The sequence below is a fragment of the Maylandia zebra genome, linkage group LG12 (assembly GCF_041146795.1).
Source record: "Maylandia zebra isolate NMK-2024a linkage group LG12, Mzebra_GT3a, whole genome shotgun sequence".
Classification (NCBI taxonomy): Eukaryota; Metazoa; Chordata; class Actinopteri; order Cichliformes; family Cichlidae; genus Maylandia; species Maylandia zebra.
The window spans coordinates 17137238-17160665 of NC_135178.1; the positions used below are offsets into that span (position 1 = coordinate 17137238).

General features: G+C 43.2%; 2 protein-coding genes across 8 annotated transcripts in view; one reads left to right on the forward strand and one right to left on the reverse strand.

The window, feature by feature from the left end:
- Positions 1-12960, forward strand: part of mctp1a (multiple C2 domains, transmembrane 1a) — a 140900-nt gene extending 127940 nt beyond the window's left edge. For all 5 annotated transcript variants that reach the window (XM_024804557.2, XM_004544377.6, XM_076890784.1 and 2 more), the window contains 4 exons: positions 1314-1423; positions 2032-2141; positions 2331-2428; positions 9971-12960. In XM_024804557.2, the coding sequence (XP_024660325.1) occupies positions 1314-1423; positions 2032-2141; positions 2331-2428; positions 9971-10042 (390 nt within the window). In that variant the 3' untranslated portion in view covers positions 10043-12960. The remainder of the gene's footprint in view (positions 1-1313; positions 1424-2031; positions 2142-2330; positions 2429-9970) is intronic.
- A 433-nt stretch (positions 12961-13393) lies between these two features.
- Positions 13394-23428, reverse strand: part of slf1 (SMC5/6 complex localization factor 1) — a 35196-nt gene continuing 25161 nt past the window's right edge. For all 3 annotated transcript variants that reach the window (XM_004544387.4, XM_004544385.4, XM_004544386.4), the window contains exon 18: positions 13394-14327. In XM_004544387.4, coding sequence (XP_004544444.3) covers positions 13831-14327 — 497 coding nt within the window. In that variant the 3' untranslated portion in view covers positions 13394-13830. The remainder of the gene's footprint in view (positions 14328-23428) is intronic.

A 23428-nucleotide genomic window follows, 5' to 3' on the forward strand; every position in this document is an offset into this window, starting at 1 on the left:
GCCTCAAGATGGAAATGTGGTAAAGGCCTTTGAGGTCCTGAAGGTTTCAGGTCTTTGACTGCTTCACTGTCTTCTTTGGCGATGGTAGTTATAATTACTTAGAGCTTTACTTCTCTAATCTAGCAACGTCCATCAATCTTCATCAGTAACATAGTCTTTCCTACACACAGAGAGAAATACTAGGCATGTGTGGTTATATCATCATCTTTTGGTTTTGGGGAAACTTTTCTTGATTAAGATTTGAGGGTTTTTTTTTTGTTTTACTGTGTAAAATATTTACTTTCTTCAGCTTATTCCATTCAAACCATTTCTTATCTCACTGTTTTTGGCATCTGTAATTTATTTTCTTCTATTACAGGTGTTTACACCATTGATGTGGTAGAGAACTTTCACATGATCATCCTGTAATTACAGCCTTCTCCTCCAATTTGTTTAAAAATCACCTCCTCCTGCCACATTATGAACAGGTCACCCACGATAGTGCACATAATACTCGTATGACTTTCTCCTGGATAGTTCTTTTCTACCCTTTTGTCTTCCGAGCATGTCCACCATTCACATATTGCAACAACCAGTCTGCGTGTCGATGTCCTCACTCAGCCAATGGCGTTTAATTGCTCTCTGTCACCTCATTCTGTCCAGATCCGTCGTGCCCCTGCCTGTCAGTCAGCAGCTCGTTGACTGTTGCATGACTTTTTAAATTCTTCACTTTGTTTCGGTAAGAAGGGCAGGGGTTGTCGGCTTCAGATTGCCTGCCTATTTTGTGACTCCCCCTGACCCCTCCCACTCTGAAGTCTTGGTGGTGAGTGACAGTGTTAATAAGGATGATAATGATGTCACGGCTGGTGACATCATCACACTGTGCCAGCCAGGAGGACAAAAGAGAGCTCTGCCTGGTCTTCCAAGCTGTGTTGGCAGCAGCAGCAGAGAGAGAGAGCGAGCCCAAAGATTGATCTATCCATTCGGCTTTCAGTTTAATTCTGCTTCTCTCTCTGCCTATTCACATATTCAAATTTTGCCTGTGTGAGGATTCGTAAGGAGGAAAACATTTTGATTTGTTCTGCCAACTTTATATCTCTATTACTGCCTGGAATGAAAGCACTCTGTCACTTTATGCAGGATATCCGGTGATTTGGCTCCCCACTCCAAATCTTTGACGCTATTTAAAATGTATTGTTTTCACAAAGACGCCTGTGCCCAGCCTCTCTCTTCTCTCTCTCCTCCTGTCTCTTCTCTGTTTCCCTCCACGTCTTCCTCCCTCATCCTCTCTTTCTCTCTGTCTCTCGCCTACATCTCTATCTGTCCTCTTGCAGGACTCAGAAAGAAAGGGCTTCATGAACAAGCTTTATGCCATTCAGGACGTGTGCATCAGTGTGCAGAATGCGCTAGATGAAGTGGCCTCCTATGGCGAGAGGATAAAGAAGTGAGTCGTAAGCCTGCTCCTCGGCACCCGGCCCGCTCTGCTCTGCTCCGCACGTCCCTGTGTTGTTGTTTTGGTTGTGTTTTCTTTTTTTTCTGCCACTCTGGCCGGTTCCCTTTGCCAGCATAACTGAGTATAACTTAGTGCCGCTCTCAAGAATTAATGCCAGTGTGACACCCAACCCTGGGGAACAAATAGAAAGACTGCTTGTCTTTATGTCCACCATATCTTACTTGACCTTGCATTACCTTTTGTCATGCAGATATTAGATTAAATACACTGCATGCACTTACACAAAAGCATTTATTTATTCATTTTTTACATCCCTGTATGTACTGACAGCCTTTTTTTTTTAACATACGGTTCATACGCAGAAAGTTTTGTTTCATTAAAAGTTATAGTTGAAGATACAAGTAAAAGAACTGTTTCTAAAAAAGTGCTTTTCTACATCTAAGTGCATTCACACTAATGAATTCAAAAAGGTGTAAAAATTTCTCCCTGCAACCTGTTAAACTTTGCTGACTCATTCCTACATTATTTCTCAGCATGTTTTTATTATATCTGGAGTAAGCATTGCTGCTTATATTACTCTCCATCTCCTCTCTTTGCAGCACATTTAACTGGACTGTGCCTTTCTTAAGTTGGTTAGCTATCGTGGCTCTCGGAGTGGCCACCATCATCCTCTATTTCATCCCTCTCCGATATATTTTGCTGGCCTGGGGTGAGCTAATGTTGTATTTTTTATTACATCATATAGTATATAAGAACATTCAGATACTCTAGCTAAATAAATCTGTGTGCCATGATATTTTTTGTGTGAGCACACAGAGACAGTACAACAAATATAAAGATGTCTCTGTCTTTCCTTCTTTCAATTCTTACCCGTCTGCCCCCACTTTTCTCTCTGCAGGAGTGAATAAATTTACAAAGAAGCTACGAGATCCCTACACCATTGATAACAACGAGCTGCTAGACTTTCTGTCCAGAGTGCCCTCAGATGTACAAGTGGTGGGTGAAATTTTATATGTTTCATTTTTTATATCTTTTTTGAGATGACTATCATCATCTGTCAGTTCCGGGCTTGGACAAGGGCTAGGGCTTCTTTTATTATCTCCTCTGTCTCCTCTGTTTTCTTTCCCCCTCTTCCTCGCGATCTCTGACTCCTCACTGTTGTGCTTTCATGTAGGCTGAACTGACTATTCATTGTTTTAGCCATACAGACATCTAATCTAATTGTTTCAAAGCTGTTTCTGTGTTTTCCTATTAAAAGCTTCCAAGTCTAATTCAATTTCCACATACATGGCTGGAGCTGTGTAGTAAGATAACAAGGTTAAGTGAGTTTAGTGGCCAGCATATAACTAGGTTGATTGACTCCATACACGTACACTCACACACAATTACAGTTAGATGCTGTCTCACAGCTTTGCTAGTAATTGAAACAGAGTGTAAACCAAGACTTAACCAGCCCCATGCGGTTTTGCTTCTACATTAACCGTGAGATCAGATTAACTTTGTGGCTGATGACTACAGATGCTTTCTCAGGTAAAATATAGGTGTGTGTGCATGTGTGTGTGTGTCTATGCTAACAGTAACATGCTGTGCTGCCCAGGACCTAGTGCAGTTTAAACTGCAATTAAGCGGCAGCTTGTGAAAGTTGTTGTGTTATCCAGCACCAATGGTTTCCATTGTGGCTGTTAGGCCCCGCTGAGCTGAGTTCAGTACGCACACACAAACGCACACAGATGGAGGCTGAGACTGAACGACCTGGGGCCTCTGATATGACCAATTCCCTGCCATATCATTGCTGACACACTTCCTCTTTGATCGCTTGTTGCCCGCAACTTCTTTCATCTTTACGGGGTCATAATCCTTGCTCCCCTACGCACCCCTGCCAGCCCCCTGTACCCCACTCCCCCTCTCTGCCCCCGTGCAGTTTTACAGTTTTGTAGTTTACAGGGGCCTGCTGCAGCAGCAGGCACAGGGCAAGTAGCCATCGAGTTAAATGAGCCCAAGCTGTCCCCTCTGGTGAAGTGCAGCCACCTTACACACCTGGAGCCTGGAGGAGTTGAAGGGTGAAGGGGCCCTTGCCTGGCAGGTATGAGGCCTTTACAAGGCCCCTAATGAGGGCCTGCTGGCTAGGGAAAGAGGGGGTAGACACAGTGCTCTGGTCTGGTGCCCATGCTGCTGGAGTTGTGCCTACTGTATAAGTAATACTGTAAGTGCTACTGTAATGGTTATTGCTGCAGCTGTTGGAATGGTAATTGTTGCCAGGTTTCACTGAGAGTTTGGAGGCGCTGAGAGCAACGAGGGTGAATGAAGGGGTGAGAAGGGTAAAATTAGAGAAAAGATGAAGGCAAAAATAGAAAAGCATGAGGGGCGATGAGGGCAGAAAGCAAGAGTAAAACTTTGTTTTACGTGCCCGTTAAGCCAGTGCCAATGTTTATTTCTGCAAATAGGAACAGATCAGTGAAATTCAGCTAGTCAAACCCGTGATGGTCACGGAAAAATTAGTTTTCTGAGAAGGCACCCTGCTCTGCGGTCATTGGCTAAAAACAGACCGGAACGTTCTGCTCTGCAGTGCGTCCGGTCGCTGCCTCCGGTGGTGGGTTCACCTCATTGCCTGCCCCCGTCTCGCTGGGTCAAAGACGTCTGTGGGGATTGAGCCCTTGAGGCTTTCAAATGATGCACAGAGGTGCTGGGGTCTAAATGGAGTGTCCCCTCACGGGCACGTGTCTATGGCACCCAGTAGTACTGGTGCAGGGGCCCACTATGCTTGACATCCTGGATGACTAATGAATACTATTTCTGGGCCTCAGTGTGACCTCACACACATATATAATCACACACACACACACACACTCTCACACACAGTTTTCCCAGCCGTTGTGCATGTTAGGTGGGTTGGGGTATTTCAGTGTACTGTTCCGCATCATTTGAAGGTGCTTCAGTGCCAGAACTGATGAGGTTCTAATGACTTTCTATACAAAGGGCAGCCACACTGGTCCACAGTTCATACACTGCATATACTGAGGCTATACAATAGAGCAAGGCAGAAGCTGTGGGACATAGCCTTAGTCTTCCCTAATTTTTAATTTTTCTTTATATTGTGCGTAGCACGGAAATGACTTTGCAGTAACATTTGTTTGTCAGCATTCGTACAGTGAATGGAAGGCACTTTACCAAAGGAAGCCTCTCAAAATACTGATACTAGGCCCCTAACAGCTTTGCCAGACACCCTGTAAAAGCTAAATCACCAGCGGAGCCTGGGAGCTGCAGTTTCTTTTTACCACTTCAACAGTTTACTTAAATCATTATCTCTCTCTGTGAGCACCCATGTTAAAGGCTGGCATGATGTTTAGCACACGTGTGTTTAAAGGAGCAACCGTCTCTCTTTGGATTACAGTTTCTTGTGTCTGGTTTGGATCTTTCGCTGGTGATAACGGATGATACCGGGGAATCCTTCATACCCTCTTAAACGAGGCCATGCTCAGGACCTTAATAGCGCCAAGTATTCCCTACCTGGTGTTTGGGAGGTGTCAGCGCACTAGTATGTTTTACGACACCATTAGCCATGCGAGCCAGGGAGTGCGTAAATGGGGGGCAAGGCAATTAGCATGCCAAGTGGCCCTTTATGATCGGTGTAAAGGAGCTGGATCAAATCCCCAATACAAAAATAAGCATGAATTCCAATTTAGCGGCTAATGAACAGCGGGCAGTCGGGTTAATATTTTTAGACAACATTTATGTTGGGGATGAAACCTCATCGGACGTGCAGGGGACAAAGGCAGGATAGTTAAAGGCTGAAACGGTGCCAAATGCCATCACTCACATCTACTAGAGGTCTCTCTCTCCTTCGCTGTGCCCTTCCCACTTTTGCAAGAGGTTTAAACATTTCATTGCAAGAGGGCAATTAGTCACTATTCAGTCTGTGTCTTGTCACAACAGCTAACAGGCAAAAGTTTTCCTTACTTTTTTCCCCCTCACTTACTGATTTACGTCACCTTGGAATGCCTTTTCTCCAACACAACAATAGACACGATTGCTGAATCTTCCAATCTGCAGATGTCTGAACTGTACACAGCAGTGCTTCCCTGGAAACATTTAATAACCCTTATGCTCGTTTAGGTGTCGCACGAGATGAAACCCGGCGAGTTTCGTGCTTTGCGCGAAAAAGGACTGAAAGGGAGAATGACATAGTGTCGTTAAAATATAGCTCGCTCAGGTTTTTTTGAATCAATTTATTTACTCGCCTATTTGCGTTTTTTCCCTCCCCACCTTTTTTTTGTTTTTTTTGCTCACTATCAGCCACCTTGGTTTCGCCTTGTCTGTCTGCCCACACTGGCAACATCAAAACACTGTCAAAGGTTCAGTGTGAAAGGGGGTGAGAGAACATGAGAGGCAGTGAGGGAAGAGCAGGTCCTGGGATGCTTTGTGGGTAACACGGTTAAACGAAGCACTATGCATGGTACACGCTCCCCTTCAGCGGAGCACACTTCAAAGCCTGTTTTGCACTTGTACTGTCAACATTTGGGAAAGGAGAGGAGCGAGGGTGGAGCAGCCTTTGAGCAGTGCTGGGTCTTTACCCGCCGCTTCTCTTGTCGATGTTCCCTTTAAGTTCCCCGCTCGTGTACCAAATTGCTTGTGTGCTTGCTGCATTACCTCACTTTTTACTTTCCCCCCAATTTTGGTTCATTTTATTTTACTAACGTCCCACTTTCTCCTCGCCTCCTCTGCGTTTTCTTTTTCTTCTTCCTTTTTGTTTTTTGTTGTTTTTTTTACTTTAACTAGCTCTTGCCTCCACTGGTTTTGGCGCCTGTGTGGGTGCTTTTGCGTGTGTGCTATTAGGTGAGGTGAGTGGGGAGCCAAGGGTGTAACATCAGGCGGGCCTGTCACCTGCGAGCTGGAATTGAACCTGTGATGCATGAGCCCCCATTTCTCCCGGCTGGCAGCTCTTCACAGTGAAAACTCTTGTTTTGATTGAAATGTTGTTGTTGGCACTATTTCTTTTTGTTGATCCCCTTCGCAACTCTTCATGAGAAACAAAACCTTACTTTCTACTGACAACCAAACTTTTCTTTGTTTGCATTCACTCACAAACAGGAATTGTTTGGACAGGAATGTCAACGCACGGAATTAAATTGCCGTGTATCTTCTTTGCTCCTGTAGGCGTTTGGCCATTCAGTGATCACGCACAATACCTGTCCTACTTTTTGGATTCATACTGACTTGTTTAAAACTAACAGCGAAAGATGCGAATGAGCTACATATGGAGAAACACTTTATTAAAGTTGGATCTTTTTAATTTGCTTTTAGTTATTTGATGATGAATACAATAGATGTCCGCGCTGACGTGCTGTTATTCCTTTGCTCACGAGTGAATTCAATCATTCAGCAATTCACCCACTTGTTCTTCTACAGACGCACCACTGTCATTGATTGCAGTCAATGTGGGCACTCAGCCAGCACTGTCATGGTCCCCTAACAGAACTACCACTGCATAAACACACACACACACACACACACACACACACACACACACACACACACACACACACACACACACACACACACACACACACACACACACAGACAGACACACACAGGGCCATACAAACCATCTCTGTCCCCTGGGTTTTTGTTCTGTTGTCTGCTTTAGTTGGCATGGCTATAAAAGGATCCCCACCCACATATCTGTCATCACCCGAGCATCCACAGATATCCCTCTGTCTCACTGTCTCACCCAGTCTCTTCTTTCCTCTCATTGTTTTCTCTCCTTCTCCCTTTGTTGATTTGTTCCTTTTTTGTTGTCTATTTCTGTCCCTTCTTTATCTTGCTCCTCATCATTCTCCTTTCCTCTACCTGGATTGCCTTTCGGCGTGCAGTCTTACTTCTTTCCTGACTGTGTCCAACAAACAGACTGTATTTGTACAGCTGTATGTTACCTTGTATAAATACAAGTATGTTGTTAGCTTGCCTTGTGGACAGTGTGGAGTATCCAGATCGGAATCAGAGCAGTCTGGCTGCTTAGTGAGGCGTAGAGAGCAACACATGCTGGCCTAACCACTCTGTAAGCACCTTAACGGGACATTGGTGACCAGCACTGTGAGACAGAGGAAGCAAAATAACCCACAGTAGATGTGTGTGTGTGTGTGTGTTTTTTTGTTTGTTTTTTTATATGATTTGATAATGTTAAAAAAAGTGCCTAGGTTTTCTTTATGTGGGCATCTGTGCATTCTTTGTCTTTGCTGGTGTTCATTTGTATATGAGTGTCTGCATTTTGAAGCACATACACACATGTGGACATGTGTTTGGGCTTTGCAGGCACAGGACTGGAAGGCTTCATTGAAGCGACAGTGGGAACCAGTAAAAGATGGATGATAAAGGCTTGTTCCCAGTCGGTGCTGAAAGATGCTGCTGTTCCTGTCCACAGTAGACAGAACTACCATGAGACAGAACAGAGAAACCATATTGATGTCGGTTTGTTGTCTTCCTGGAGAATCAGAGAGAGTGTCAGTCAGTCAGCCAGGCAGAGTAGCCTATAGTACATCAACTTAGGAGGGAATCCTCAGACGATTCTGGCTCTTTGGTGCAGTCACTGTTAAGTCTATTTTTTTTTTCTATTAGTATTCAGTGGCTAGTGCTTGTCGCTTCCTTGAGTTTGTCTAGACTAGCAACTGCATTTGTGCGCGCATGCACGGATGTGCACATTTGAAAGCGAGTGTGACAGCCTCTGTTTGTTGATACTCAGCCACTGTGATGCCGTTTGCATCTGACTGTCCATCACTTCCACGTAAGAGCAGTTTCTAGGATCGGCTCACCATCTTTGGAAAGGATTCTGTCAAGAGTGAATCAATTCTTGTTGCTGAGACATACTGTGACACTCCCTGAGTGATGACGCTAAGCATCTTATGAAGTGATGAAGTGAGGCAATACGCAACTAAAATGTCTGTTTAAAGTGGTTTAGCGATGCAGTGCAGATACAAAAATAATGTCCTGGTAATTTATAGGATTAAGGAGTAGTTTAACATTTTAGAAAAGCTTTGTTTTTCCCTTTCTTGCTGTGAAAAAAAGTGACGAGACTGATACCATTCTCATATGTGTCCATTAACTGGCACGGACATATGATTTGCACAGCTCAGTTTGGTATAAAACAATAGGAACAGCTTAGAGCTTGCCAAAGGTAACAAAATGTGCCTGCCAGCACCTCCAAAGCACACAATGAAGACATTATATCTCGTTGACTTCATTTGTACAAAAAAACAAATTTTAAAACGGTGACAACAAGACTCCAGGAGGTCGCTGCTCCTGATCAAGAAATGATCCACAGCAAAACCAGCTGTAAAATCTCATCTGTTCACTACGTGGATTTTATTAGCTTTGGGCAGAACCGGACTAGCTGTTTCTCTCTTTCTCTCAGCTGAGCTAACCAGATGCTGGCTACAGCTCCTTATTTAGCTGACATATGTGACAGCCGTATCGCTCTTCTCGTGTAACTCTCAGCGAGAAAGCAAATAAATTTATATCCCAAAATATAAAACAGCTTCTTCCAGCTGTGGCCTAATAGGGTCATGATGTATACAGATGTGCAACAGATTGGGGCTTTACTTAAAGTAAAATCGTCCTTTTGCCTTCTTAGTCATGTTATTAGACGATGTCGCTGTTCTGCACTTAACAGCTGACGTGGGATAAGCGTAGGAAAGCCCATCCAGAAGCAGGAGCCTCATCAGGTAGATGTCATCCATACTGTCCACTCATTCCTGAGAAGGAGGAAAGCTCTCCATGTCAGATGTCTGGCTGTGACTGATACAGCTTTGATTATAGAGTGAAACATGGAGAAGATTGTATTTTGTCCCACGAAAATCTCCAGTGTGCTCATTTATCTCTCAGCCAAGAAAAGGATACAGCAAAGAGTCAAAATTTGGTCAGAGAATTTAGTTTGCTGATATTTTTAATTGGCTCCTTTTGATCAAAATGTAACTTTATCCCTAAATTAGTAGCAGGTCATATAATCCTTCTGATATAAAAGCAGTATGTATCAAGCTACATAGGATGAGGAGTGTATTAATATTGCTAACAGTTATTCAAACCTTGGTTCTGAACGGGTTATGGTGCATTTTTTCCTTCATTCTGTCTCGTTCCCATCTTCCTGCCCTTTCACTCCTCGCCATCTTGCTATACCAAAATGACTCTGTTGTCTCTCCAAGCTTTCCCATGAGCCCTTGCCCTGTTCTTTGTTTGTTTGTGTGATCCCTTCCCCTAGGCCACTGTAGCACATCTGTGAAAGTACGTGTGTATTTGTGTGCATCTGCGAGCGAGCACGCAGTCGGAGCTTTGAACAGCGCACACGTATCGTGTCAGTGTGTGCGCGTGTGAGCGTCCGCATCTGTGTGTGCGCGCGCTGTAATCAGTGTGTAATCTCTTCCCTGAGGCCACTGTTCCACACAGCTGGACTAGAGCCTCTGGAGGGTTTCTGTGCTATTCAAGCATCCTTTGCTCTTTCCACCTGACCGGGTGGTGTGTGTGCGTGCGTGTTTCTATGTGTTTTAACAGGTGCAGTACCGAGAGCTGAAATTGGATCCCAATCCCAGTCCAAATAAAAGGAAGAAAAACAACCCCGGGTAGATGACTGCGTCCGCCCACCAACTCCTCTCTTCTCCACTTTTCCTCACTCGGTCTATTACTGGACACCGAGGAACAAGAGGACGACTCCTCTGGAGCAGCTCGGCTCAGCTATCCTTTAACATTTTTGTTTTTATTTCCTGTTTAATTCTCTTCAACTCGTTTTTCCTATTTAATTACTCATGGTGTACAGTTGTTTCCCAAAATGTCCTTTTTTGTATGAAACAAAATGAGTGCGAGAAACCTCTTAAATTATTACCGTAACCATAATGCTTTAGATTTTTTTTTTAAAGGCAAGTGGAAAGGATGGATGAAATGACCTTTACATCAGCCGTGTGAGCCACTCTCCTTGCTGCTTCTCTCCATCACTCTGACAGCTTCCCACAAGTGTCACACAATAAGTAAAATTAGTTTAACATTTATTCTCGCTGTTCCAAAAAAAGAAAATGACACTTGGTGTGTTTATCAAGGGAGAAGCCTTATACCGCATTCAATTTTCTTTCTTTCTTTCTTTAAGCTCCCGTTTAAGTTATTGAATGATTTTGTTAATATGTTTATATTTTGTAATTGTTTTTCTACTGAAGTGTGTTTTGTTTTCTCTCCTTTCCCTCTTGGATGTGGCAGTGTTACTTTCACTGGCAGTAATTTGGACTGTCTCCACTTAACTCAGCCAGCCAAGTTGATTAGCAATTACGGTGGTAGCCTCCAGATATCTCCTTTTACACAAACACAAACCTGGATCAACAGGCTGAAGGCTTGTTTGTGCTTTAATACAATGGCCAGATTAACTTCCTTTTTTTTTAGGTCTGAGTCTGTAGTAAACAATTAGTGTTACACCTGAAAACTTTATCAGTAGCTGTTGCCTTGTTTGACTCATTTGAACCATGTCAAAATCCTCTGTCATTCAATGAGTCGCCTCCTCTCTCTGTCAGGCGGCACGGCAGACTGGGCCCGCCGTCGTGGTGTTAATATAGATGTCACCCAGTTTATGCAGAGTGTCGTCAGGCAGCCGGGCCTTGAGGCAGCCGCAGCTCTAATCTTGTTTGAAAGGCTGGTCTCCTTCCCTCTCATCTCCCCCATGTGTTTTCCTCGGTGGCCACACGCGAGCGCGTTCACGGCCACACGCACACATGCTTCTGCGCTTAAGCATCTTGTGTTTCGGAGGCACAAACATCCTCCTCTCGCGTAAACGCGCAGTTCCTCTCAGAGATCTCGAACACGCACGCCTTACTGTACCTACACGCTGACAGATGAAAAACATTGTATTGGAACAGGAACATTCTCCCCGCTCTCAGGCACACGCGCACCAACAACTGACACACAAACGCAAACATGCTTTCTGTGATGCTGTGCCCCAGGCTGGCCGCCCTCTCCATCTGCCCCACCTCCTGTGCCCAAAGCTCAACTTTGATCAGTCTTTCCAGAGACAGAGGCTTGTATATGTGAACTGTGTATGTAAGAGTGTTTGCGTATACGCATTTATGCAATCAAAGACGAGTTGCTTTTCTTAGTGTCGGTGTGCGTTACAGTTGTATCTCCCCTCCAGCTGTAGACTGATGCCTAGATCCAGTCGCTGTGTGTGTGTGTATGTGTGCGTTGCAGCAGAAGTGCCAGCTGTTACTTGGTGTAGAGTTTGCTTAGATGCTAGATGAGCAGCAAGTCATTGTGTGACAAGGCTCCAAGGGGACTTAGGCCTGAGATGTCAGGGAAGGAGGAGTGTATGTGTGTATGTGTGTGTTTTATGCTATTTCAGATCCTTCTTCCCGTCATGCTTCCCTCCATTTGCTCTCTCTGCGGTTCCCTCATTCGTCAGTGAGCGGGGTTGCGACCCTGTCTTAAGGGATGGTCTCCTGGGCTTCTCGCTGAGCATCTCTTGAAAGATCACAGCACAGGCTACATTTGAGGAGGTCTGCTCTCATCCTATTGATCCCTGCCTCCATCTCTCAGCCTCTACTTCTTTAGCTTTGCTTGCCCCCCCACCCCCTGTGTCTGTCTGTGTCTCTGCCTTTATACTCTAAACTCTCTTCCCACCGCAACTAGCTCTCTTCTGCCATTTTGTCACCCTCTCACTTCGTCTGTCTACTCTCTCCGCTCCCTCCTTCCTTGCCCATCCATCTCCATGCTTAAATATCAACAGGCTCAGATCTGTCACTCCAAAGGACCACTGCTTTTTTTTCTTTTGTTAAGGGAATCCACTTGAAAGACAATAACAGACTATCCCCTAAGAGCGATGTCGCTAACTGATTACAGCCTCCTCAGCAAACCCACTCTGTGACTCGTGAGGGATGGCTTTGTATAATGCCTAAAGGGATTGTTAGAATACCTGATGTGTATGCGTCTACTACTATATGTAGTCATTTTCCAGCAAATTGTGGTGACTATTGTGCGGCATTGCATCCAAAAACTGTCTCTCACTCCTTTTCTCGTCATTATATTTCATTTGGGCTCTGTTTTAAAGCAAACCAAAGTGTTTTTATTTTGTATGATGTCAAGAAGATGAGTTCTAGAAAAGGAATGTATCAGACTGACAGTTTTAAAGAGAAAAAAAAAGCACTTTTATTTGCACCAAGTTGAAATGAGACTATTTATTTTTTAAACCGTACTGTACATAGCTAATTACTTGTTAATTTATGGTTGTATTTTATACAGTATGCCTGTCAATGATCTGGTGATGATGCTGTAAAGTAGGTGTGTGCCTGCCTCATTTTCTAAGGTCTGTCTTTTTCCGCCTGCAATGTTGCCTGCCTGTGACATCATCTTTATGTGCCCAGTTCTGACCAATAAGAGTTTCAGACAGCAACGCTGTAGAAGCCAAGACAGGGTTGGGTCAAATGAAAATGTGGTATATATTTCTGATATGAGTAATGGAATGCATCTGATGTATTTTACTCATTTAAAAAAACTAATGAAATTAAAATATTTTTTATCATCTTGTTTTTCCTGATTTATTGCAACCCCTTTTTCTGTACTGACGAGCTTTGTTTCGAAGGTGCTTGTAGAAAGAAATGAATGAAATGTGGACTGTTGCTCTCAGTTTTAGCTTGAAGTCGCCTCCTTTGCACCGCTCACTCACCAACACATGGGCCCCTCTGCTCGGTTCAGCTTTGCGAAGCTCCTCATTCTTCACTGGTGCCTGCATGGCTGAAACCCAGAGCGTACATCACTGAGACCATTTGAGAGCACAACTGCTGGATAACTGTTTTTTGTGTAGCCAACATATAAACACCTCCATCTCCAGAGCACCTTTCAGCTGACTTGCTCTTTACAAAGAAAAAAAACACATATCTATATATTGTTAAGACATCTGATATATTGCTGCCAGAATTGTTATATGAAGTAATGAAATAATCAAAGAATATATTTTACTTTTATTTATAAACATGCAAAAAAAAAAAAGAAAAAAGAAAACATGAGGTAGCAACACTCGACACTGAAATAAAACATTAGTGGTGTCATACAAAAACATCTTGAAATATTAAAAATAAATAACATTTAAATTCAAGAAATATTTGCAAAACACAGAACTTGTAAAACTCCAGAAAATATACAATATAAACAGACCAAGCCAATGAACATTAGGTATTAGTAGGTATAAAATTGTAGCACTTAACTTGCATGCTTGCTTTAGAGGCAGATATCCACAGGAAGACTTATTTTTTGCCCTGTGGACCTATTTTAAGGCCCTGGCAAATTTTAGGACCATGTAATAAAAAGTTACCTTTTTGTTCACTTTCACTCACAGGTTATGCATTTAAGTCAGCTTCAGTGAGGTGTAAAGTGATCCTTTAACCTTACAGATCACCTACTAGTGCTTCTCCTCGCGACCTAAGATCCTCTAATACCCTCATCAGGAACTGTGTGTTCTCTCCTTTGCACTCTATTACACCCTGAGACACCTGTCCCTGGTACTTCCCTTGGCTGAGCTCCCACAATGTCTCTACATCTTCTACCAGCCTCACTGCCCGCTGGTCTGCCCAGCCCTGAGTCACTTTTTGGAAGGAGTGCCTCTCCAGTGCCCTGACCAGCCGGTAGCCCAGGCTGTGGTGCTTGTCGCTGGTTGGTGTGTGGTGAGGAATGCCCGTTTCCCTGAGGTAGGAGAAAATGAGTAGGGACAGCAGAGATGATCCAGCCTCCAAGAGGGGAAGGTTAACTTCAGTTGCTTTATTTCTCAAAAACTTTGTGTCTCCAAGCTGTGCACTATGGAGGAGCTCTTCCCTCTGACTTGGCTCAGAGACTAGATCCAGTGGGACCCGACCGTGGCCATTCGTCTGGCGTAGAAGGACAGATCCTAAGATGGGACAGAGATGTACAGGATCAGATCACACAAACTTTTTTATTTTTAAAACACAAATTAAAACTATTTGTTCTGATACGACAAAACATTACTCCATAGTCTTCAAAGCGACAATGACAACAGTTAGGGAGGCACTACTGTCATAAGTCTCCATATGTGAAAGTGCTTTTGTAAAAATTAAGGCAGAACATTAGAAACACAGGTTAACATGTACTTGAAGCTACGGTGCAGTAGAAAAAAAATCCGATTTTAAATATTTTTAAGTGGCAGTTTGGTCTGAGACTTTGGTGTTAATGAGTGTAATGTAAACAGAAGCATCAGTGACAACAGTAGCACAGATAAAACTGACATGCAGCCAAAGCTACCTTCGACTGCAGCGTCATTATCAAATAAGGCAGAAGAGACAACACGGGTCAACGGCAGGACGCCGCAACCGATCTAAATTGTGCATTCCTGTGTGTGCGCACTAACAGTACACAGATACAGTGACGGAGAGTCCCCAACCCCAAACAAAAAACAGTGTGTGAAGCAGAGAGTTTAAATGAACAGCTGTTGTCCCAGTGGCACTCACTGCCAGCTGAGGCTTTTAGCTCACTTCAGCAGTAACATCAGCTGACACCTTGTCTCAACTCTCTGACTGGCGGGTCACTTTGTGTTTGTGTAAGGGTTAGTGACCTGATGAAGGGTCTGCTTTTCCTTCCTTTTATGTGCTCCTGTGAGTGAGCTCATCAGAGAACAGGGTGCTACTGGGGGGGATGACTAACTAGTGACTGTGACATCAGCAAATTGATCTGTTAAGCTTGTGATACAAAAAATAAAAAAAGTGGCTTGTAACAATAACGCCACTCAAGTTACGCATTAATCCATAACATCTGTTATTGTGCTGCAAACACGCCATATAGACTCGTAGCTTCCGGGAATTTCTATACATTCAAAAACACCTCCAATAACCCTGACATGGCCCTTTCAGACATGCTTCACTACATTCAAACTGAAGATGACAGTCTCTGCTTGAATGTAACACTTTTTCCGTCTCCTTTTAGAAAGCCAGCAAAGTTATAATGGTGACATTCACCCCCCTCCCTCCACCTTACTCTACGCTCTACTCTTCTGCTTCTCTGTTCAGGCTGAAAGCCATTTTCCAGTGTCAGACAAGCCCCTGTGCATTTAGCCTACGTGGAGCGGGTCGAGTCAAGTGTGAGCCCTTTGTTTGCTTTCACACAGACCCATTTCTGTGGCAAACTGCTTTTGATGGCACTTGACTGTTCAACCTCGGCAATGCTGGTGCCACTTGTGAGCAAGTTTACGGCTCTGTGGAGGCTCGGAATGACACACAGACAGCTGAAAGACTGCTCGATACCACTGCTGGCAGTTGTTTCTGTTTGACAGACACTGTGGGGCTGCAGGAAGCATGATGTTTTAAAGGAGGGACGATCATGTGCGTGTGTTGCATTGTGACATAAACCGCACTTACTAAGCCTCCCAGATTCCATTTTTATAAAAAGCCATCCTTTTTTCTCTCTCCTCTAAGCGACACTTAAAAAAAAGTTTAAAAATGAAACATTATGAAATTTGAAATTGCTCTTCATCCCTCTGTCTGCTACACTGTTTGTAGCAGTTATGAGATAATCGATGAGAGCTCACGTAGCCGTTAGTGGGGAAGGTCAACGCTCATCTACCTTTTAGTGCTTCAAGTCTGAGTGGCAAAAACTCAATCTGCATAAATTGTGGCATTAATCTACATAAACTTTTACATAAGCGAGCAAATTTCGAATGCTGGGGTCAGGCGTCGGGGGCAGCAGTCAAGGACGTAAGAGCGCAGATTTGATCAAAGTGGCCACAGGAGAAAGGTGGAGGGTGGGGGGAGGCGAGCGGGGAGAAGAAGCAGAGCGGTGTATGTGAAACAGAGTGAGATTGTTCACAGCAGGTCATAATCACCAGGTTTCTATAACAAGCTGTCTTCGCCATTACACTCATCCACTGTAATGTGTGAAATCAACCCTGGCCTGACACATTGTAGAAAGTTTCAGGTCGACGTTCAAGTGTTAGCTGAAGAAGGGGTGGGGATCTTTTGTCTTTTCTGTATTTTCTATATTATCTCTTAAAAAATAAAATAAAATAAAATGAAAAATAAGGGACGGCTTTCTAAGTAGTGCTTTTTTCCTTTTTCACAATATACCCTGTTGTGTGTTCCTTTGAGAAACTCAGTGCTTAATAGAGCTCCACAAGTGGGCTGTAAGTTTGTGCCATGAACCCAAGCACTTTGTAGAGTGTTTTCAACTTAAAGTGGAAATAAGTAAAGAGGAAATACAAGGTTCAATTCAATCACTCCTACTTAATTCTTCTCTTTTCATCGACTATGAAAGCAGCAGTCCTCTTTAGCTGCAATGCAATGACCTTTAAGCTGCTATTGAGCAAAGAAAACATAAAAACGAACAAGAGAGGGCAAAAATCATATTAGAAATAGTGCAAGAAATGCACACTGGATGAAAAAGGACATGTGGGGACAATAACCATACAAAGCATCACTTGCATTATAAGACAATACATTTGTAATTTACAATCAGACAAAAGAAATCTTGCACTAGAATGAAAACAAAAAACCAAAAAAATAAAGTGATAACGTGTGTGCTTTCCCCCCCAGTATTCTCCACCATCATCACATTAAACCCCACTGACAGACAGGCTTCAACCAAAGTGATGACACTGGTGATGGGGAGGAAGGGGCCACCCTAGCACGGGCTTGGGCTCGGCTTGCCAGAAAGCCCGCGAGGCTGACTGTTTGAAGGCTGCATGTTTGTTTGTAGAACACACAACTGACTGTGTGACAGTGTCTGTAGTTTGTCACATTTGCATGATAACCTGTCTTATTTCCATTAAGCGTCAGCTCCTGTCTTTCACCTTTTCATATTTGTTTTTACTCGTTCCATCGACTGAACAGAAGAATCGGTCGCTCCTTATTATCCATCATAGGACATAAGACACCCTCTAATGTTCCACCACACAACTCTACTGCACTCGATACAGATGTCAATGGTCATATCCAATGCTAAATTACATATTTCAACATAACAGAAGACACGGAAATAGCATCACGTGCTGCTTATAATGTAATACATGTATACAACACAGTGTTATGAGACTACCGCCTGAGGAATGGTTTTGGTGCAGGGACTGTGACTGAAGTGAATCCAGGTATTGGCGCTGGGTGTCAGATATGCTGCAGTGGAGATAAATACTGCACCTGGGGGATTACATGAGAGCATAGGGTAATTACACCAACCTCTGTGTGTGTGTGTTTGTGCGTGTGTGTTTGATGCAAAAATACCCCACTATAACCTAAGCTCTGAAGCTACTAGCGGAGGGAGGAAATTCACATGCTGAGTGAATGCACCAGCCAGATGCAGTCTGGCTGTTTCACACCACACAGGCATTTACATACAGAGCGCAAAGCCCTTTGGCCTTTAGAGGGCAGGCGAAGACAAGAAATATAAAAGCAAGAGTGGAGGAAGGGAAAATCGGCGCTAAAAGAGGGAGGGAGGGAGGATAGGAGGGAAGGAAAGAAAGATGCCGTGCTCCCTCCCCCTATGTCTCTCCCTCTCTCTGTCTCTGGTCTGAGGCTGGGGCTCAGGCAGACAAGCTGGGAAGCAGGCAGCTCCACAGCATGGTAAACATCCTCTCGCCCTCTCTCTCTCTCCCGCCCCCCACCCCCCTCTTGCTGCCTGAAAAAGAGAGGCAGGGTGAGTGTGTGAACTGCAGCCAGGGGCACGGCATCACTTATCCACAGGGAGCTGCTAGCTAGCAACTAGAAACCACAGCGAAAACAACAAGGCCAACCAAGTGACGCACCAAAGCAGCCAGCGGAGAGGCATCAGATGTGGAACAACCAGACAGACGAGTATGCTAAAATCCCCGTCTGTAACAGCAGTGTCTGAACACTCAGTGATATTTCGTTTACCGATATTAATGGAGGAGTAACTGCACTGGTTTGGATATATTATTGTTACCTTGTTAATTCACATTAAAATATTGCTGGCATTGTAAACAGTTGCTATGCTTTGTGTAATCCAACACCACTACAGTCACTTCTAGTTATAATGGGCATCAAATATGCTTCGACTTACTGGATGCTGGCCTTTAGCACCTTAACTCTTTCCCACCTACTAGGTATCTTTTCTGAACTGAGCAGTTTCTGTCACATTTCAAGGCTGCTTCCAGAATAATAATAATAATAACAACAACGACTGGGTGTACATCAGAGGTTATTAAGGATGACCTTTGCCTATGCCGCTTACTGCCCTTGCTATTCTTCAAAAAACCTGGAACCTGTTCAAATGGTCATCAAACCACATTTTTATTGCGATATACTCATAAAACTCATCATCATCATCATTATGGGTGCTGGGGAGACTGTCAGACTGGAGCTCTAAATGAATCCTTAACTGGTCCTGAATCTATCTATTAATCTAATTAATTGTGTCTTATTTCCCAGTCAGTAAATCCTCCAAAAAGTTCAATTTGATGACATCACTTAGACGAATCAACTCTTCATTTCTGTTTTTGTTTTCTGGGACAGGCTGGAATAGGACACGAGCAAAGACGAATCGCTTTCACTTCCACCTCATATACAGTCCTAAAACAAGGACTTTTCAGTTTTTTTATTGTGTGGGAAAAGTTTGAGTTGAGAAACTTCAAATCACTTTACATCCCAATTGTTTAAAGACTTTATTGACTTCCACTACATACAATATTTTCTCTTCTCCAAAAACAGCTTCAGAGGTGAGCTGGAGGTGTCCTTAAGTACTTTAATTACAACACTCCATTCACGCTGCTGTATTCAGCTCGTCATTGAAAGAACGGTTTAAGAAAACACACTAAACTGCTGTTGAATGCATGAGCTTTCACTACGACCCATTCCTCCCAAGTTCAAACCAGTGGCGTGTCTAGAAAATTTTTGTTGGGGGGGGCCAGGTAGGGGCACAGATTTGGAGAAGGGTGGCAGATTTAATTGGCAGATAATGTTTAAAAAAAAAATTCTACCAACCCTTAACCATAATTCAATAATCCTATAAACCTAATAACCAAATGCACTTTTAACTCTTATTAGAATGAGATTTTAACCACTACGGTGCAAAGTTTTTAGATACTGCGTTGATAAAGTACAAGAGATACAGTCAGTGCTTTGTCAGTGCTTACTCAGCATTCAAGGACAGCAATATTTGCATAGTATTTTTACATATAGTGCACATATGTTTTGGGCAAAAACATTTTTGAAAATTAAAATACGAACATTTGTAACAAACAATTGACAAATTAGCCAATGCCAATGCAAAACTTTATCTGCCTGTTAAAAAAAGAAGATAATCTTCTCACAAACTGGTGTTTGATTTTGAAACAGGAAAAAAGTGGGGAAACAAATGAAAAGACTAACATTTGAATAAAACCTGAAAGCAAGTAAATACTTTCTATGCTGCCTTATGGTAAACTTTGGTAATATTGATAAAGAACAACACTGGCTGATGATAAAATACAGTCAGCTGGCATGGTGACACTGCCAGTATTAACCTGCAGGGCTGGACTGGGACAAAAAAATTGGGCATTTTTACTACAGACCGGCCCACCAGGTATTAAAGCCATAAAGCCTTTGAATGAAAACAAATGCTGTTGTGACAGTGATGTACAGTCTTGTTGGTATATGTATGATTTCTATACATTTTACGTCAGATAAAAACTTTGGTTGTAAGATTTAGATAATTATTTAATAAAAACTAGGTATTTTAAATGAGAATAAGAAAGAAAAGTATTTCTTTGTGCCCACCTTTCCCTGTTAATGCCCTACCTGGCCCCCTGGCAAAACTTTGCTAGACCCGCCCCTGCACAGTTACCAGCTGTCAGCTACATAAAAAAGGATCCTGGTGTTATTTGTCTCTCAGAAACAGTTCATAACTTCAACTCATTCATGTCACCTAAAAGGTAAACCTGTTTCTCCATCACCTGTTCAGCTCTGATGATTCAGTAAGGACATCTCCTGGTTTCATCTTCATGTTTCCCTCTCACCACATATCTAAACAGACATCATGACCAGCAGCTTTACAGCTGTGGCTCCAGCAAACATCAGCTGATACTAGAAATTAATATTAAATACATTCTAACAACAGCTGATCAAGCTTAAACGTGCTGCTGTTGTTTAGCGCAATATCCGCTGGTTTCCTCTTTCTGGCGCAAAGTGGGCGATAAACAAACAAGAGAGACGATCAGCTGATCATTGATCAGTTTCATGATTGAAGTAGCAACAGGAGAGGGAGGGGAGAGAATGAGAGAAGAAGAGCCAGCTGTGCAGCGTAAGGACAGAATAAATCCAGCTTTGTGTCTTTTTTCCATTCTAGCTAAAGTCCGGGACAAACTGCGTCTCTTCTCAGCTCAATATGAAACGCGTAATATTTTCTCTGAATGAGGGACCATTCCATTTTTTAAGGAGCCGTTGGCAACTCTACTAACCTTATGAATAAAATAAAGTTCACTATCAGTAACATCATAGCACCCACCCAGCTGTATAAATACTCCGTCAAACTGGCTAGAACGCAGTATGAGTTATTGCAACTGACAGTAAAAAGTCAGCAACATGAAAATAAACTCCACCTAAACTTGGTTTATATCTGACCCAGAGAGACTGCAGGTCATAACTTCTTACCTGAAGTTCAGTACACCTGACACTCGGACTGGCGGCTGCTTCGGGTCTCTCCACCTGCCTCCCCTTCCCTCATCCACCTGTTGCCTCTGCGGAAGCCCCGTCATAGCCACCACCAAACAACGGAGTTATTTCCACACATCGACCTGCATCTGGCCAATCCACCACCTCTCATTGTTCATGCCATTACAAAAAAAATTAAAAATAAGTCACTGGGGATATGCCCGGTATGCCCGATGGCCAGTCCAGCTATGTTAACCTGCAACCAAATCTGCAGCTCCATACAGCAATGTTACGACTTAGATTATATCTTATAACTCATAACTCTTATGTTAGCTGCCCTCAGTAGCATACTGTCTGAAATATTCCACAGCTGCAATAATTCTTTAAGTGTTATTTTTTTCCTTGGTATTCTAATTTCACCGAAGTTTACTAAACTCAACAAACTTGATATTACTTACCGGGACATTTATTCTGTCCTCATTTTCTTTCACCGAAAAATTGTTTCCTGCAGTGCCGTCTTTCGCGCTTGGCTCTCCTACCTTTGCTAACGTGATGCGCATAGCGCAGAAGCGATGCTGCATTCACTTACACTCGGATATCTGAGCGTCACCGTGAAAACATAATCGGACATTTGATATTTGATTGAATTTTATTGTTTTGCCTTTGGGGTGGCACCTGGGGTGGCCAGTCTGGTTTGGGGGGTGGCCTGTGCCCCCCCCCAGGCCACCCCGCTGGACACGCCATTGGTTCAAACATCAGCCATTGTTGCCTTCTTGTTAATGAATTTCAAATATGTTAAACAAAAAAAAGTCTCTTGCATGTACTTTTTATTACCATAATTTTTAATATACCATTGAATTCCTCGCAGAGAAGTCACTCAACGTTTTAATTTAAGCTTCAGAAGAAAAAAAACGTTCTAACATTTTCATTCTTGTCGACCATGTGATGATTTAAGTTCACAGTTGGAACACAGGGACAGACAGCAATCTTCATGGCCAATAATAAATAAATAAAGATCTCCTAGTCCTGTGACCATGCCGTTTTCTTTACCCCCCCTTTTCAGTCAACCTGGAAACAAAAGAAATGAACTAAACCTTGAATCTCAGCCTTGTTTGCGGTTGAGAAAAGCACGCTTTCAACACCTACAAATTCATCGTCCATCCCTTCATGTAGTCCTTTTAAATAAACCCTGAACCTTGTAGGTGAAAGAGGACAGCAAAGTAAATAAAAAAACAGAAAGTTTAATATTCCTTGACCTCTGCCCTCTCTTTTTACAGAAGGTAGCTCTCAGTGGCCTTCATGCCCACTGAATACTACAGCTGTTTAAAAGGGAAACAGAAAGGGCAAAACGTGCCTTTGTATATTATAAGTGGTGCTGGGCATAAATAACAAGCAAGAAGCACTTGCTAGCAAATCTCAAAATCACCACATTCATTTTTGGAACATCTTTGGCCCTCATCTACATAAAAACATACAGATTTTCTCTGAAAAGGGGTCACACCTTTATCTTGGAGAACAGCGAAGAGTAATCAGGAACACCACTGGAAAGAGGCCCCAGATTTAATCCACGGCAACTGCCCCCCCCTAAAAAACAAACAAAAAAACCCCCACCCCAAAAACCCCACAGAAATACAGGTATGTGGTGAGTCTGCGTATATTTCAGGGGTAATAAGAGACAGGCAGGAAGAGAGAAAGAAGACTAGTCAGAATTCCCAGCGAGGAAAGTCCTTGAACTACAGCCTGGAGAAACCTGCAGCTGAAACATCCAACACTCCGGAGTGAAGCCGAGGGCTCCAAACACAGCTTCACCTCTAATAGTACAAGAGCTCAGCTCCTCACCGTTGCCAGTTCAGGACCCACGGGGAAATAAGTGCTGAGCAGAATGAACTTTATTTATTTCTTTACCATGCTGACAGTGAAAAGGCCCAAGTGTGTCTAAACAACTACCTGTGTGTAGTGTGTGTGCGCGCAGATCTATGACAGAGAAAGACAGAGACGAACCACGTTGACTACAGCTGTCCAAGGGGACCGTGTGTTTCTTGTGCCACTGAGCAAATGACATCTTTCTGCTCCACAACCACTAGTTTGCGTTAATATCTGCCGGGATCACAGAATCTGGCGTGCGTGTTTGTGTGTGCGTGCATCCAAGACATGCACAAATGCACAAAAACTGAAAGAGGAATTGAAGAAGTAGTCATGCAGCAACTTCTCTGGGGTCTCTGAACCCAACTTAAGGCAAATAATTGAAGTAGAAACATCTTAAAACACTTAAACCTGAACAGTTATTTCCAACTTTTATATTCTTTCCTCTTCGAGCATCTTTAATCTCTTCGTGAGAATCCCTTCGTGTTTACAAGTTGAGGTGGACTAGCCGTGCTTACTAACGTGGTGGGGAGTATTTAGA